The sequence below is a fragment of the Panulirus ornatus genome, chromosome 12 (assembly GCF_036320965.1).
Source record: "Panulirus ornatus isolate Po-2019 chromosome 12, ASM3632096v1, whole genome shotgun sequence".
Classification (NCBI taxonomy): domain Eukaryota; kingdom Metazoa; phylum Arthropoda; class Malacostraca; order Decapoda; family Palinuridae; genus Panulirus; species Panulirus ornatus.
Genome location: NC_092235.1, coordinates 39,531,269 through 39,545,827, shown reverse-complemented (window position 1 = coordinate 39,545,827; position 14,559 = coordinate 39,531,269). Strand labels below are relative to the sequence as shown.

The following is a 14,559-nucleotide window of genomic DNA, read 5'->3' as shown; positions in this document are numbered from 1 at the left end:
AAGTGATAAAGATTATAAACAACAACGCTGTATTTCAGTGATACACCCGCTAGTAAAGCATGTTTAGGAAGGCTTTGATAAATTTAATATTTCATTTGATATGATATAATCAAACATTCGAAGCTTCGGTCTCATAGTGAACCCACACCCTAGACAGTTGCCATTGATTCCAAAAATACTTTTAGTTTCGCAATACCCTAACTATGTGACATAATTCCTAATACATCTGATTAAATATGAGTAATAGATAGATATTGTGCTAACGTATTACATACGTAATGCGGGGTAGCGCTAGGAAAAGACAACAAAGGCCTCATTCGTTCACACTCAGTCTCTAGCTGTCATGCAATAAGGCCCGAAACCACAGCTCCCTTTCCACATCCAGGCCCCACACAACTTTCCATGGTTTACCCCAGACGCTTCACATGCCCTGATTCAATCCACTGACAGCACGTCAACCCCGGTATACCACATCGATCCAATTCACTCTATTCCTTGCCCGCCTTTCACCCTCCTGCATGTTCAGACCCCGATCACACAAAATCTTTTTCACTCCATCTTTCCACCTCCAATTTGTTTGCCCACTTCTCTCGTTCCCTCCACCTCCGACACATATATCCTCTTGGTCAATCTTTCCTCACTCATTCTCTCCATGTGCCCAAACCATTTCAAAACACCCTCTTCTGCTCTCTCAACCACACTCTTTTTATTTCCACACATCTCTCTTACCCTTACATTACTTACTCGATCAAACCACCTCACACCACACATTGTCCTCAAACATCTCATTTCCAGCACATCCACCCTCCTGCGCACAACTCTATCCATAGCCCACGCCTCGCAACCATACAACATTGTTGGAACCACTATTCCTTCAAACATGCCCATTTTTGCTTTCGAGATAATGTTCTCGACTTCCACACATTCTTCAAGGCTCCCAGGATTCTCGCCCCCTCCCCCACCCTGTGATTCACTTCCGCTTCCATGGTTCCATCCGCTGCCAGATCCACTCCCAGATATCTAAAGCACTTTACTTCCTCCAGTTTTTCTCCATTCAAACTTACCTCCAAATTGACTTGACCCTCAACCCTACTGTACCTAATAACCTTGCTCTTATTCACATTTACTCTTAACTTTCTTCTTTCACACACTTTACCAAACTCAGTCACCAGCTTCTGCAGTTTCTCACATGAATCAGCCACCAGCGCTGTATCATCAGCGAACAACACTGACTCACTTCCCAAGCTCTCTCATCAACAACACACTGCATACTTGACCCTCTTTCCAAAACTCTTGCATTCACCTCCCTAACAACCCCATCCATAAACAAATTAAGTAACCATGGAGATATCACACACCCCTGCCGCAAACCTACATTCACTGAGAACCAATCACTTTCCTCTCTTACATCCTCGATAAAAACTTTTCACTGCTTCTAACAACTTGCCACCTACACCATATATTCTTAATGCCTTCCACAGAGCATCTCTATCAACTCTATCATATGTCTTCTCCAGATCCATAAATGCTACATACAAATACATTTGCTTTTCTAAGTATTTCTCACATACAATCTTCAAAGCAAACACCTGATCCACTCATCCTCTACCACTTCTGAAACCACACTGCTCTTCCCCAATCTGATGCTCTGTACATGCCTTCACCCTCTCAATCAATACCCTCCCATATAATTTACCAGGAATACTCAACAAACTTATACCTCTGTAATTTGAGCACTCATTCTTATCCCCTTTGCCTTTGTACAATGGCACTATGCACGCATTCCGCCAATCCTCAGGCACCTCACCATGAGTTATACATACATTAAATAACCTTACCAACCAGTCAACAATACAGTCACCCCCTTTTTTAATAAATTCCACTGCAATACCACCCAAACCTGCTACTTTGCCGGCTTTCATCTTCCGCAAAGCTTTTACTACCTCTTCTCTGTTTATCAAATCATTTTCCCTAACCCTCTCATTTTGCACACCACCTCGACCAAGACACCCTATATCTGCCACTCTATCATCGGCAAACCTTCAAAATACTCACTCCATCTCCTGCTCACATCACCACTTCTTGTTATCACCTCCCCATTAGCGCCCTTCACTGAAGTTCCCATTTGCTCCCTTGTCTTACGCACTTTATTTACCTCCTTCCAGAACATCTTTTTATTCTCCCTAAAATTTAATGATACTCTCTCACCCCAACTCTCATTTGCCCTCTTTTTCACCTCTTGCACCTTTCTCTTGACCTCCTGCCTCTTTCTTTTATACCTCTCCCACTCAATTGCATTTTTTCCCTGCAAAAATCGTCCAAATGCCTCTCTCTTCTCTTTCACTAATGATCTTACTTCTTCATCCCACCACTCACTGCCATTTCTAATTAACCCACCTCCCACGCTTCTCATGCCACAAGCATCTTTTGCACAAGCCATCACTGATTCCCTAAATACATCCCATTCCTCCCCCACTCCCCTTACTTCCATTGTTCTCACCTTTTTCCATTCTGCACTCAGTGTCTCCTGGTACTTCCTCACACAAGTCTCCTTCCCAAGCTCACTTACTCTCACCACCCTCTTCACCCCAACATTCACTCTTCTTTTCTTAAAATCAATACAAATCTTCACCTTAGCCTCCACAAGATAATGATCAGACATCCCTCCAGTTGCACCTCTCAGCACATTTACATCCCAAAGTCTCTCTTTCGCGCGCCTGTCAATTAACACATAATCCAATAACGCTCTCCGGCCATCTCTCCTACTTACATACGTATACTTATGTATATCTCGCTTTTTAAACCAGGTATTCCCAATCACCAGTCCTTTTTCAGCACATAAATCTACAAGCTCTTCACCATTTCCATTTACAACACTGAACACCCCATGTATACCAATTATTCCCTCAACTGCCACATTACTCACCTTTGCATTTAACTCACCCATCACTATAACCCGGTCTTGTGCATCAAAACCACTAACACACTTATTCAGCTACTCCCAAAGCACTTTCCTCTCATGATCTTTCTTCTCATGCCCAGGTGCATATGCACCAATAATCACCCATCTCTCTCCATCAACTTTCAGTTTTACCCATATTAATCGAGAATTTACTTTCTTACATTCTATCACATACTCCCAGATCTGTTTCAGGAGTACTGCTACTCCTTCCCTTGCTCTTGTCCTCTCACTAACCCCTGACTTTACTCCCAAGACATTCCCAAACCACTCTTCCCCTTTACCTTTGAGCTTTCATTCACTCAGAGCCAAAACATCCAGGTTCCTTTCCTCAAACATACCTCCTATCTCTCCTTTTTTCACATCTTGGTTACATCCACACACATTTAGACACCCCAATCTGAGCTTTCGAGGAGGATGAGCACTCCCCGCGTGACTCCTTCTGTTTCCCATTTTTTAGAAAGTTTAGAAATACAAGGAGGGGAGGATTTCTGGCCCCCCGCTCCCGTCCCCTCTAGTCGCCTTCTACGACACGTGAGGAATGCGTGGGAAGTATTCTTTCACCCCTATCCCCAGGGATAATATCTATATATATATATATATATATATATATATATATATATATATATATATATATATATATATATATATATATATATATATATATATATATATATATACATATATACACATATACGCATATATACACACATACACACATATACACACACATATATATATATGTATATACATATGAAAAAATGTAAGAAATAGTTTAGAAAACTGAAACTTCTATCTTGAAATGAAATAAAAAAAATGAATGTCACATTATATATATATATATATATATATATATATATATATATATATATATATATATATATATATATATATATATATATATATATATATATATATATATATATATTGAGGGTTGTAAGGCTTCTCCCCAGCTAGCGGTTCGCTCGTTCACATTCCTGTGAACCTTCCACACATCCTGTTCTCACTCGTGTGGTTATTCCTCTTTCTTTCTCTCCTTTGCCTTTGACCTTTATACTTTTCATATCAATTTTTTTCTTGGTGAACCTGTCCTCTGTTGTTCTTTCTGCTTTTGTAAATATTATTTTCTTGCTGATCCTAGGTTACCAGTTAATCTTGCCAATCTCATGTTACCCGTTGATCAAGTTGAACCTGCATTACCCGTTGATCTTGCTGATCCTCCGTTACCTGTTCATCTTGCTAAACCTTCGTCTTCCGTTGCTTTTGGTAAACTTGTGCTTCCCGATGATCTTTCTGATGCTGCGTTACACCGTTGATCCTCCTGATCTATCGTTACTCGTTGATTTTATGGAGCCTATGTTACCTGTCGTTCTTGCTAAGCCTGTGTTACCCGCTGATCTTGTTAGACCTGCGTTACTGGTTGATCTTAGTCTCCGGGGAAGTCTTGCACAGCGATGCGGAGAGGATAACGTCTGCGGTTGTAAAGAACTAGTCGATCTGGTAATCATGTAATGGATAACAGAAGACCTGTACCAACTCAAGTTTACTGGACGAGCAGGTACCGAAAATTATGAATGTATGGGTCAGTGTTTGAGTTAGGTTCCACATATCCATATCCCCTGCCGGGAAGTGACCTTACCAACATAAAGGAATACAATGGAATTCAAACAGCAAAAGGCAATTGGACCTCTTCAGGGTAAAACCTGCAAATTGATGATATCACTAACGAGGCACAAATAATGTTAGTCGTGGACCAGACGCGAAATGTTTACTAGATCTGTTCTCTGACGTACCTGTAGCACTGCTTTCAACTACTCTAATTGGTAAATCATTCCATATGTTAAGAATCCTATTGAAGAAAAAGTTCGCTTTATTCGAGGACAAATGTTTGCCACGAGTTTGTATCCATTACCACAAGTGAGATCAGAGGAATTAAGTCTTAAGTATCGTCTTTCATCAAGATTATCAGAACCTTTGATAACCTTAAATGCTTGTATTAGATCACCTCATAACCTTGTCTTTTATAACTAAAACGTATTAAAGTCGTTTAGTCGGTTTTCATAGGATTCGTTTCTGAGTACGGGAATCATTTCGGTAGTTCGACGCTCTACTGTCTTCATTCTGTCTACGGCTTTTTTTTTTTTTAAGTAATCGAAACTAATCACAATATTCAAGATGAAGACGGATAAAGAATTGTAAAGAGAAATGATGATTTCCCTAGACTTAGATTCGAAAGCCCTACCGATGTATCCAAGAGTAATATTCGCTCTTATGCACTGGTTACTCTTCGATGTTGGAGGTTCCAGTCACGGAAAAAAGCCCTCATCAAGGCCGGTCTTAATTGAAACATAGAAAAGTTAATAAAAGGGTAAGAGAAGAGACAAAGGAAAGTATTTACGAAGATGCGAGGAACTGAAAAACTTTTAAACTGTGCCAGGTCATAGTTACTGGGAGAGACATGAGAGGGTAGAGAGTTCTAAAGCTTCGAGGTGTAGGGAGAGAATCTTCAGTTGCCAAAGGCCAAACAGTTGGTTTTAGGTCACCAGAGATTATTATGCCCTTGTTTTATCCCCATTTACCTTTTGAATTCATCAGAAGTCATACGGTAGTTTGTATCTTCGTCTGTACTTCTGATATCATGTTAAACTGTACTTGACCAGGATGTTACGCATGGACGGACACTCGGGGCACCTCCGACATATTCTGATGCTGCCGCGTCTTCAGCCGCGGAGGCGAGCCCGACCTGCGGGATGATATTATCTAAAAGTTTATCAGTAAATTCAGGTGAGGTCGCACACTCTGCGGCCTAACGTAATCTCCTGAACATTTTTCATTTAACTTACGATATTTTTCGGGTTCTTCCGACGGTAACGACGCCACTGTATGCGACTGTGTTGGTTATTATGCACTTCTACTCTACTCTTTACATGTCTGCATGAATATTTCTCTATATATCATTATTATCATTATTATCATTACTATCATTATCATTGTCATTATTATTATTATTATTATTATTATTATTATTATTATTATTATTATCATTATTATCATTATTATCATTATTATTATCATTATTATCATTATTATCATTATTATTATTATTATTATTATTATTATTATCATTATCATTATTATCATCATCATCGTTATTATGACTATTATTGTTTTTATCATCAGAATTGTTACCATTATTATTATTATCATAATTATTATTATTATTATTATTGTTATTATTATTATTATTATTATCATTATTATCGTTATTATCAATATTATTATTTTTATCATCAGAATTGTTACCATTAATACTTATAACCTCAGGACCCACTCTAAGTTAAGGCTCATGCAACTTCGAGACTCCTTCAGAGGGAGAAGTTCCTGGGAGAGACCAAACTGCTTTTGTCTATTGATCATGTTATAACCTCGCAGGAAATTAAACACACACACACACACACACACACACACACACACATATATATATATATATATATATATATATATATATATATATATATATATATATATATATATATATATATATATATATATATATATATATCTTTTCTTTCTTTTAAACTATTCGCCATTTCCCGCGTTAGCGAGGGTAGCGTTAAGAACAGAGGACTGGGCCTTTTTTGGAATATCCTCACCTGGCCCCCTCTGTTCCTTCTTCTGCAAAAAAAAAAAAAAAAACGAGAGGGGAGGATCTCCAGCCTCCCGCTCCCTCCCCTTTTAGTCGCCTTGTACGACACGCAGGGAATAAGTGGGAAGTATTCTTAATCCCCTATCCCCAGGGATAATATACATATATATATATATATATATATATATATATATATATATATATATATATATATATATATATATATATATATATATATATATATATATATCTAATGTATGTATGACTCATGGTGAGGTGCCTGAGGAGTGGCGGAATGCGTGCATAGTGCCATTGTACAAAGGCAAAGGGGATAAGAGTGAGTGCTCAAATTACAGAGGTATAAGTTTGTTGAGTATTCCTGGTAAATTATATGGGAGGGTATTGATTGAGAGGGTGAAGGCATGTACAGAGCATCAGATTGGGGAAGATCAGTGTGGTTTCAGAAGTTGTAGAGGATGTGTGGATCAGGTGTTTGCTTTGAAGAATGTATGTGAGAAATACTTAGAAAAGCAAATGGATTTGTATGTAGCATTTATGGATCTGGAGAAGGCATATGATAGAGTTGATAGAGATGCTCTGTGGAAGGTATTAAGAATATATGGTGTGGGAGGCAAGTTGTTAGAAGCAGTGAAAAGTTTTTATCGAGGATGTAAGGCATGTGTACGTGTAGGAAGAGAGGAAAGTGATTGGTTCTCAGTGAATGTAGGTTTGCGGCAGGGGTGTGTGATGTCTCCATGGTTGTTTAATTTGTTTATGGATGGGGTTGTTAGGGAGGTGAATGCAAGAGTTTTGGAAAGAGGGGCAAGTATGAAGTCTGTTGGGGATGAGAGAGCTTGGGAAGTGAGTCAGTTGTTGTTCGCTGATGATACAGCGCTGGTGGCTGATTCATGTGAGAAACTGCAGAAGCTGGTGACTGAGTTTGGTAAAGTGTGTGAAAGAAGAAAGTTAAGAGTAAATGTGAATAAGAGCAAGGTTATTAGGTACAGTAGGGTTGAGGGTCAAGTCAATTGGGAGGTGAGTTTGAATGGAGAAAAACTGGAGGAAGTGAAGTGTTTTAGATATCTGGGAGTGGATCTGGCAGCGGATGGAACCATGGAAGCGGAAGTGGATCATAGGGTGGGGGAGGGGGCGAAAATTCTGGGAGCCTTGAAGAATGTGTGGAAGTCGAGAACATTATCTCGGAAAGCAAAAATGGGTATGTTTGAAGGAATAGTGGTTCCAACAATGTTGTATGGTTGCGAGGCGTGGGCTATGGATAGAGTTGTGCGCAGGAGGATGGATGTGCTGGAAATGAGATGTTTGAGGACAATGTGTGGTGTGAGGTGGTTTGATCGAGTAAGTAACGTAAGGGTAAGAGAGATGTGTGGAAATAAAAAGAGCGTGGTTGAGAGAGCAGAAGAGGGTGTTTTGAAGTGGTTTGGGCACATGGAGAGAATGAGTGAGGAAAGATTGACCAAGAGGATATATGTGTCGGAGGTGGAGGGAACGAGGAGAAGAGGGAGACCAAATTGGAGGTGGAAAGATGGAGTGAAAAAGATTTTGTGTGATCGGGGCCTGAACATGCAGGAGGGTGAAAGGAGGGCAAGGAATAGAGTGAATTGGAGCGAAGTGGTATACCGGGGTTGACGTGCTGTCAGTGGATTGAATCAAGGCATGTGAAGCGTCTGGGGTAAACCATGGAAAGCTGTGTAGGTATGTATATTTGCGTGTGTGGACGTATGTATATACATATGTATGGGGGGGGGGGGGCATTTCTTTCGTCTGTTTCCTTGCGCTACCTCGCAAACGCGGGAGACAGCGACAAAGTATAATAAATAAATATAAATATAAAATATATATCGCTACCTCGCAAACGCGGGAGACAGCGACAAAGCAAAAAAAAAAAAAAAAAAAAAAAAAATATATATATATATATATATATATATATATATATATATATATATATATATATATATATATATATATATATATATATATATATATATATATATATATATATTCTCCCTAAGATTTAATGATACTCTCTCACCCCAACTCTCATTTGCGCTCTTTTTCACCTCTTGCACCTTTCTCTTGACCTCCCGTCTCTTTCTTTTATACATCTCCCGGTCATTTGCATTTTTTCCCTGCAAAAATCGTCCGAATGCGTCTCTCCTCTCTTTCACTAGAGAAAGGTGCAAGAGGTGAAAAAGAGGGCAATTGAGTGTTGGGGTGAGAGAGAATAATCAAATTTTAGGGAAAAAAAAGATGTTTTGGAAGGAGGTAAATAAAGTGCGTAAGACAAGAGAACAAATGGGAACATCGGTGAATGGGGCTAATGGGGAGGTAATAACAAGTAGTGGTGAAGTGATAAGGAGATGGAGTGAGTATTGTGAAGGTCTGTTGAATGTGCGAGATAATAGAGTGGCAGATGTAGGGTGTTTTGGTCAAGGTGGTATGAGAAGTGAGAGGGTCAGGGAGAATGATGTGGCAAACAGAAGACGCAGTGAAAGCTTGCGGAAGATGAAACCCGGAAAGACGGCGGGTTTGGATGGTATTACAGTGGAATTTGTAAAAAAAAGGGTGTGACTGTGTTGTTGATTGGTTGGTATGGATGTTCAGTGTATGTATGGCTCATGTTGAAGCTCCTGTGGACTGGCGGAATACATGCATAGTGCAATTGTACAAAGGCAAAGGGGATAAAGGTGAGTGTTTTAATTACAGAGGTATAAGTTTGTTGAGTATTCCTTGGAAATTATATGGGAGGGTATTGATTGAGAGGGTGAAGGCATGTACAGAGCATGAGACTGGGGAAGAGCAGTGTGGTTCCCAGAAGTGGTACAGAATGTGTGGATCAGTTGTTTGCTTTGAAGAATGTATGTGAGAAATACTTAGAAAAACAGATAGACTTGGGTGTTACATTTATGGATCTGGAGAACGCATATGATAGAGTTGACAGAGATTCTCTGTGGAAGGTATTAAGAGTATATGGTGTGGGAGGTAAGCTGCTAGAAGTAGTGAAAAGTTTTTACCAAGGATGTAATGCGTATGTGCGAGTAGGAAGAGGGGAGAGTGATTGGTTCCCATTGAATGTCGGTTTGCGGCAGGGGTGCGTGATGTCTCCATGGTTGTTTAATTTGTTTATGGATAGGATTTTTAGGGAGGTGAATGCAAGAGTTTTGGAGAGAGAGCAAGTATGCAGTGGGTTGTGGATGAGAGGGCTTGGGAAGTGAGTCAGTTGTTGTTCGCTGATGATACAATGTTGGTGGTTGAGTCGAGTGACAAACTGCAGAAGTTGATGACTGAAATTGGTAAGGTGTGTCAAAGAAGAAAGCTTAGAGTAAATGTAAATAACAGCAAGGTTATCAGGTTCAGGAGGGTTGAGGGACAAGTAGATTGGAAGGTAAGTTTGAATGGAGAAAAACTGGAGAAAGTGATGTGTTTTAGTTATCCAAGAGTGGATTTGGCAGCAGATGGAACCATGGAAGCAGAAGTGAGTCACAGTGTGGGGGAGGGGGCGAAGGTTCTGGGAACGTTGAAGAATGTTTAGAAGGTGAGAAGGTTATGTCGAAAGCAAAAATGGTTATGTTTGAAGGAATAGAGATTTGAACAATGTTATATGGTTGCGAGGCATGGGGTATAGACAGGGTTGTGCGGAGGAGGGTGGATGTGTTGGAAATGGAATGCTTGAGGACAATATGTGGTGTGAGGCGGTTTGATCGAGTAAGTAATTTGAGGGTAAGGAGATGTCCTCAAACATCTTATTTCCAATACTGCCCTCCTCCGCATGTCTCTCAACCATATAACATTGTTGGAACCACTGTTCCTTCAAATATACCCATTTTTGCTCTCTGAGGTAACGTTCTCTAGTTCCATACATTCTTTAATGCTCCCAGAACCCTCGCTAACCCTCCCCCCCCTTGTGACTCACTTCCTCTTCCATGGTTCCATTCGCTGCTATATCTAGTCCCAGATATCTATAACACATCACTTCCTCTTGTTGTTCTCTTCAAACTTACTTCCCTCACCATAAACTCTTAAAACCTTCCACAAAGCATCTCTATCACCCCTGTCATATGCCTTCTCCAAATACATAATGCAACATACAAATCCATCTGTTTTTCTATGTATTTCTCACATACATTCTTCAATGCAAACGCCTGATCCATACATCTCTACCACTTTTGAAACTACACTGCGCTTTCTCAGTCTGATGCTCTGTACATGCCTTTACCCTCTCAATCAATACCCTCCTATATAATTTCTCGGGAATACTCAACAAACTTATACTTCTGTACTATGGCACTATGCATGCATTCCGCCAATCCTCAGGCACTTCACCATGAACCATCCATGGACTGAACATCCTTACCAACCAATCAACAACACAGTCACCACCTTTTTTTGATGAATTCCACTACAATACCATTCAAACTCGCCGCCTTGCCGGATCTCACCATCTGCAAAGCTTTCACTATCTCTTCTCTGTTGAACGAATCATTCTCCATGACCCTTTCACTTCGCACACCACCTCAACCAAAACACCCTATATCTGCCACTCTATCATCTAACACGTTCATCAAATCTTCAAAATACTCACCCCATCTCCTCACTTCACCACTACTTGTTATCACCTCCCCATTAGCCCCCTTCATCGATTTTCCATTTGTTCTCTTGTCTTACGCACTTTATTTACCTCCTTCCGAAATATCTTTTTATTTTCCCTAAAATTCAATGATCTTCTCTTACCTCAACCCTCATTTGCCCTCTTTTTCACCTCTTGCACGTTTCGCTTGACCTCCTGCCGCTTTCTTTTATACAACTCCCAATCATTTGCTCTACTTCCCTGCAAAAATCGTCCAAATCCAGTCTCTTCTCTTTCACTTTTTCACTAACAATTATAGTTCTTCATCCCACCACTCACTACCTTTCTAATCTGCCCACCTCCCAACTTTCTTACGCCATAGGCATATTTTGCGCAATCCATCACTGCTTTCCTAAATACATTCTATTCCTTCCCCCCCCCTCCCTTTACGTCTTTTGCTCTCACCTTTTGTCATCATGCACTCAATCTCTCCTGGTACTTCTTCCCACAAGTTTCCTTTCCAAGCTCACTTTCTCTCACCACTCTCTTCACCCCAACATTCTCTACTAATCTTCACCCTCGTCTCCTCAAGATAATGATAAGAGATCCCTCCAGTTGCCCCTCTCAACACATTAACATCGAAAAGTCTCTCTTTTTTGCTTGTATCAAACAACACGCAATCCAAGAATGCTTCCTGGCCATCTCTCCTACTTACATACGTATACTTATATATATCTCTCTTTTTAAACTAGGTATTCACAATCTCCAGTCCTTTTTCAGCAGAGAAATCTACAAGCTCTTCACCATTTCATTTTACAACTCTGAACACCCCATGTACACCAATTATACCTTCAACTGCCTAATTTCTCACCTTTGCATTGAAATCAACCATCACTATAACCCTGTCTCGCGCTTCAAAGCTGCTAACACACTCACGCAGCTGCTCCAAGAACACTTGCTTCTCATTATCTTTCTTTTCATGCCCAGGTGCATAGGCACCAATAATCACCCATCTCTCTCCATCCACTTTCAGTTTTACCCATATCAATCTGGATTTACTTTCTTTCACTCTATCACATACTCCCACAACTCCTACCTCAGTAGTAGTGCTACTTCGCTTTTGTCCTCTCATCAGTCCCTGACTTTACTCCTCAAACACTCTCAAACCACTCTTCCCCTTTATCCTTGAGCTTCGGTTCACTCAGAGCCAAAACATCCAAGTTCCTTTCCTCAAACTTACATCTCTCCTTTTTTCATCTTGGTTACATCCACACACATTTAAGAACCTCATTCTGAGTCTTCGAGGAGGATGAAAACTACCTGCATGACTTCTTTTCCCCCCTTTAGAATGTTAAATACAAAGAGGTGAGGGTTTCTAGCCCCCGATCCCGTCCCCTTTAGTCGCCTTCTACGACACGCGGGAAATACGTGGGAAGCATTCATTCTCCCCTATGTATATCCCCTATCCCCAGGGATATACATATACATAAGTACAAATCCATTTCCGGCGCCATCCCGCCTACAGGAAGCAGTATCGCCACTTCCTGCGTCAGCGAGGTAGCGCCAGGAACCAGACGAAGAAAAGCTTCATCCGTTCACATCCATTACAAGAGTTGTCATGCGTAATGCACCGAAATCACAATTCCTATCTACATCTAGACTCTACAGACCTTTACATAGTTTACCCCAGACGTTTCACATGCCCTGAGTGCACGTCGACCCCAATATACCACATCGTTCCAGTTCACTCCACTCCGTGCACACTTTTCTCCTCAATCCATATATATATATATATATATATATATATATATATATATATATATATATATATATATATATATATATATATATATATATATAAGAAAAACATAATGTATATACGTATGAATTAATGACAATGTAGTTGCGCCTCACGAAAAACACTCCAAATAATGGCCATAGTTTGTTGAAGTTGTCCTCTGAAATAATGAGAGCCCCTTTTAGAAATGTTTTGCTTTTTATCAAAACAGCTGTGACAACGATTATTAGCTTACAACCGAGAGAGGTGTCTGATTAATGGATGAATTATACGTCAAATTTCCTAAAATAGAACAGATGTGTATGTGTTATTGTTGTGTGTTGCCTGCATGTCATCACGTCTCTTTGCGTTGCTGTGTGTCTGTTGCCTGCACGTTATCTTGTCTCTCTGTGTTGCTGTGTAACTTTTGCATTCACGTCATATTCATGCAGATCTAGACATTAGAATGCCTATTCTTATTCATGTTATGCCCATGATGCAAATGGAATTCAGTCTCAGTCATTTAAGCATAGATCACACGTTATGTGCCTATTTCATTATGGAACTTCATATTTCTTTTATGACATTAAATCAAGTGTATAAGATTTCTCCAGAAACAGACTTGATATGTGCATGTGCAGCTCTCTGCTCTTTCTTCTGTTTATAACTTAAAGCGCACAATGTGCGCTTGCCAGCCGTCGCTTCTTCACCGATGGGTCACTGACTTCTAGCGCCCATGTTGCAGGATCTTATGGACGACATTGGCGGCCGTGGCTTCCCCCGTCCAATCCACCCAGTCCCTCTCCCAACACTACCGCTCAGTGTAAGTCTTCCTGGACACTAGATTATTCTTGTTATATCGATGTTTCAATGCGAATCTCTGTGTTGTAATCATGTATTCTTTTGTTAATAATATTTTGCACATTTTTACCATATTTGAAATGTTATACTGATATCATTTTCGTATTAAGTAAAGGTCAAGGTTTCGTAGTCTGATTCATCTAAACTTCGAAAGGAAACTGTGGTACTGTCATTTGAATCATGATAGAATACTAAATGTAATAGGCTGCTTCATGTGCTTGATGTTAGAGGATCAAATGTGGCTTCTTGGTTTGTGCTTTATTCTAGTGCACTAGTTCCTTTCACGGGCTTTGCTTTGGAGTACTAGATGTGGTGGTTTAGCTGTATGCTTCATTATGTAGTACAATATGTGGTTTCTATTAACTGAGCATAAACTTTTTGTCTGCTTCTTGGTGTCTGTGCGAGAGGCCTATGAATTAGCCGTACTTTTGTTTTCTTGCAAAGCTTGTATTTGATATTTACAAAAATAAAATCTTTACCATCAACAGCCGTAGCATTTGTATGTGGTATTAAATATACTATCATCAAATCAAAAAGTAATTTCATTATCTTGGTTCATATTTCTTACTTTAGAGTATTGGTTATCGTAGTATCATTCCTGGTCTTGTTCACAGAAAAATGAACTAACACAAAAATTTTTGAAGGTATTTCGGTAGCATGCCGTCAGACCCCGTGGTTCTCAACAGAGGTTCTCCACATCAAGTACCTTCACCCCACTTGTCCTTGTCTTG

The 14,559-nt window shown here is 39.9% G+C and overlaps 1 protein-coding gene across 3 annotated transcripts in view; it reads left to right on the top strand.

The window, feature by feature from the left end:
- The window catches only part of LOC139752024 (uncharacterized), an 85,331-nt gene that overhangs the window by 26,795 nt on the left and 43,977 nt on the right, over positions 1–14,559 (top strand). For 2 of the 3 annotated variants that reach the window (XM_071667807.1, XM_071667805.1), the window contains exon 2: positions 13,713–13,790. The exons of the other annotated variant lie outside the window; for it this stretch is intronic. In XM_071667807.1, coding sequence (XP_071523908.1) covers positions 13,719–13,790 — 72 coding nt within the window. In that variant the 5' untranslated portion in view covers positions 13,713–13,718. The remainder of the gene's footprint in view (positions 1–13,712; positions 13,791–14,559) is intronic. 3 annotated transcript variants of the gene reach the window in all.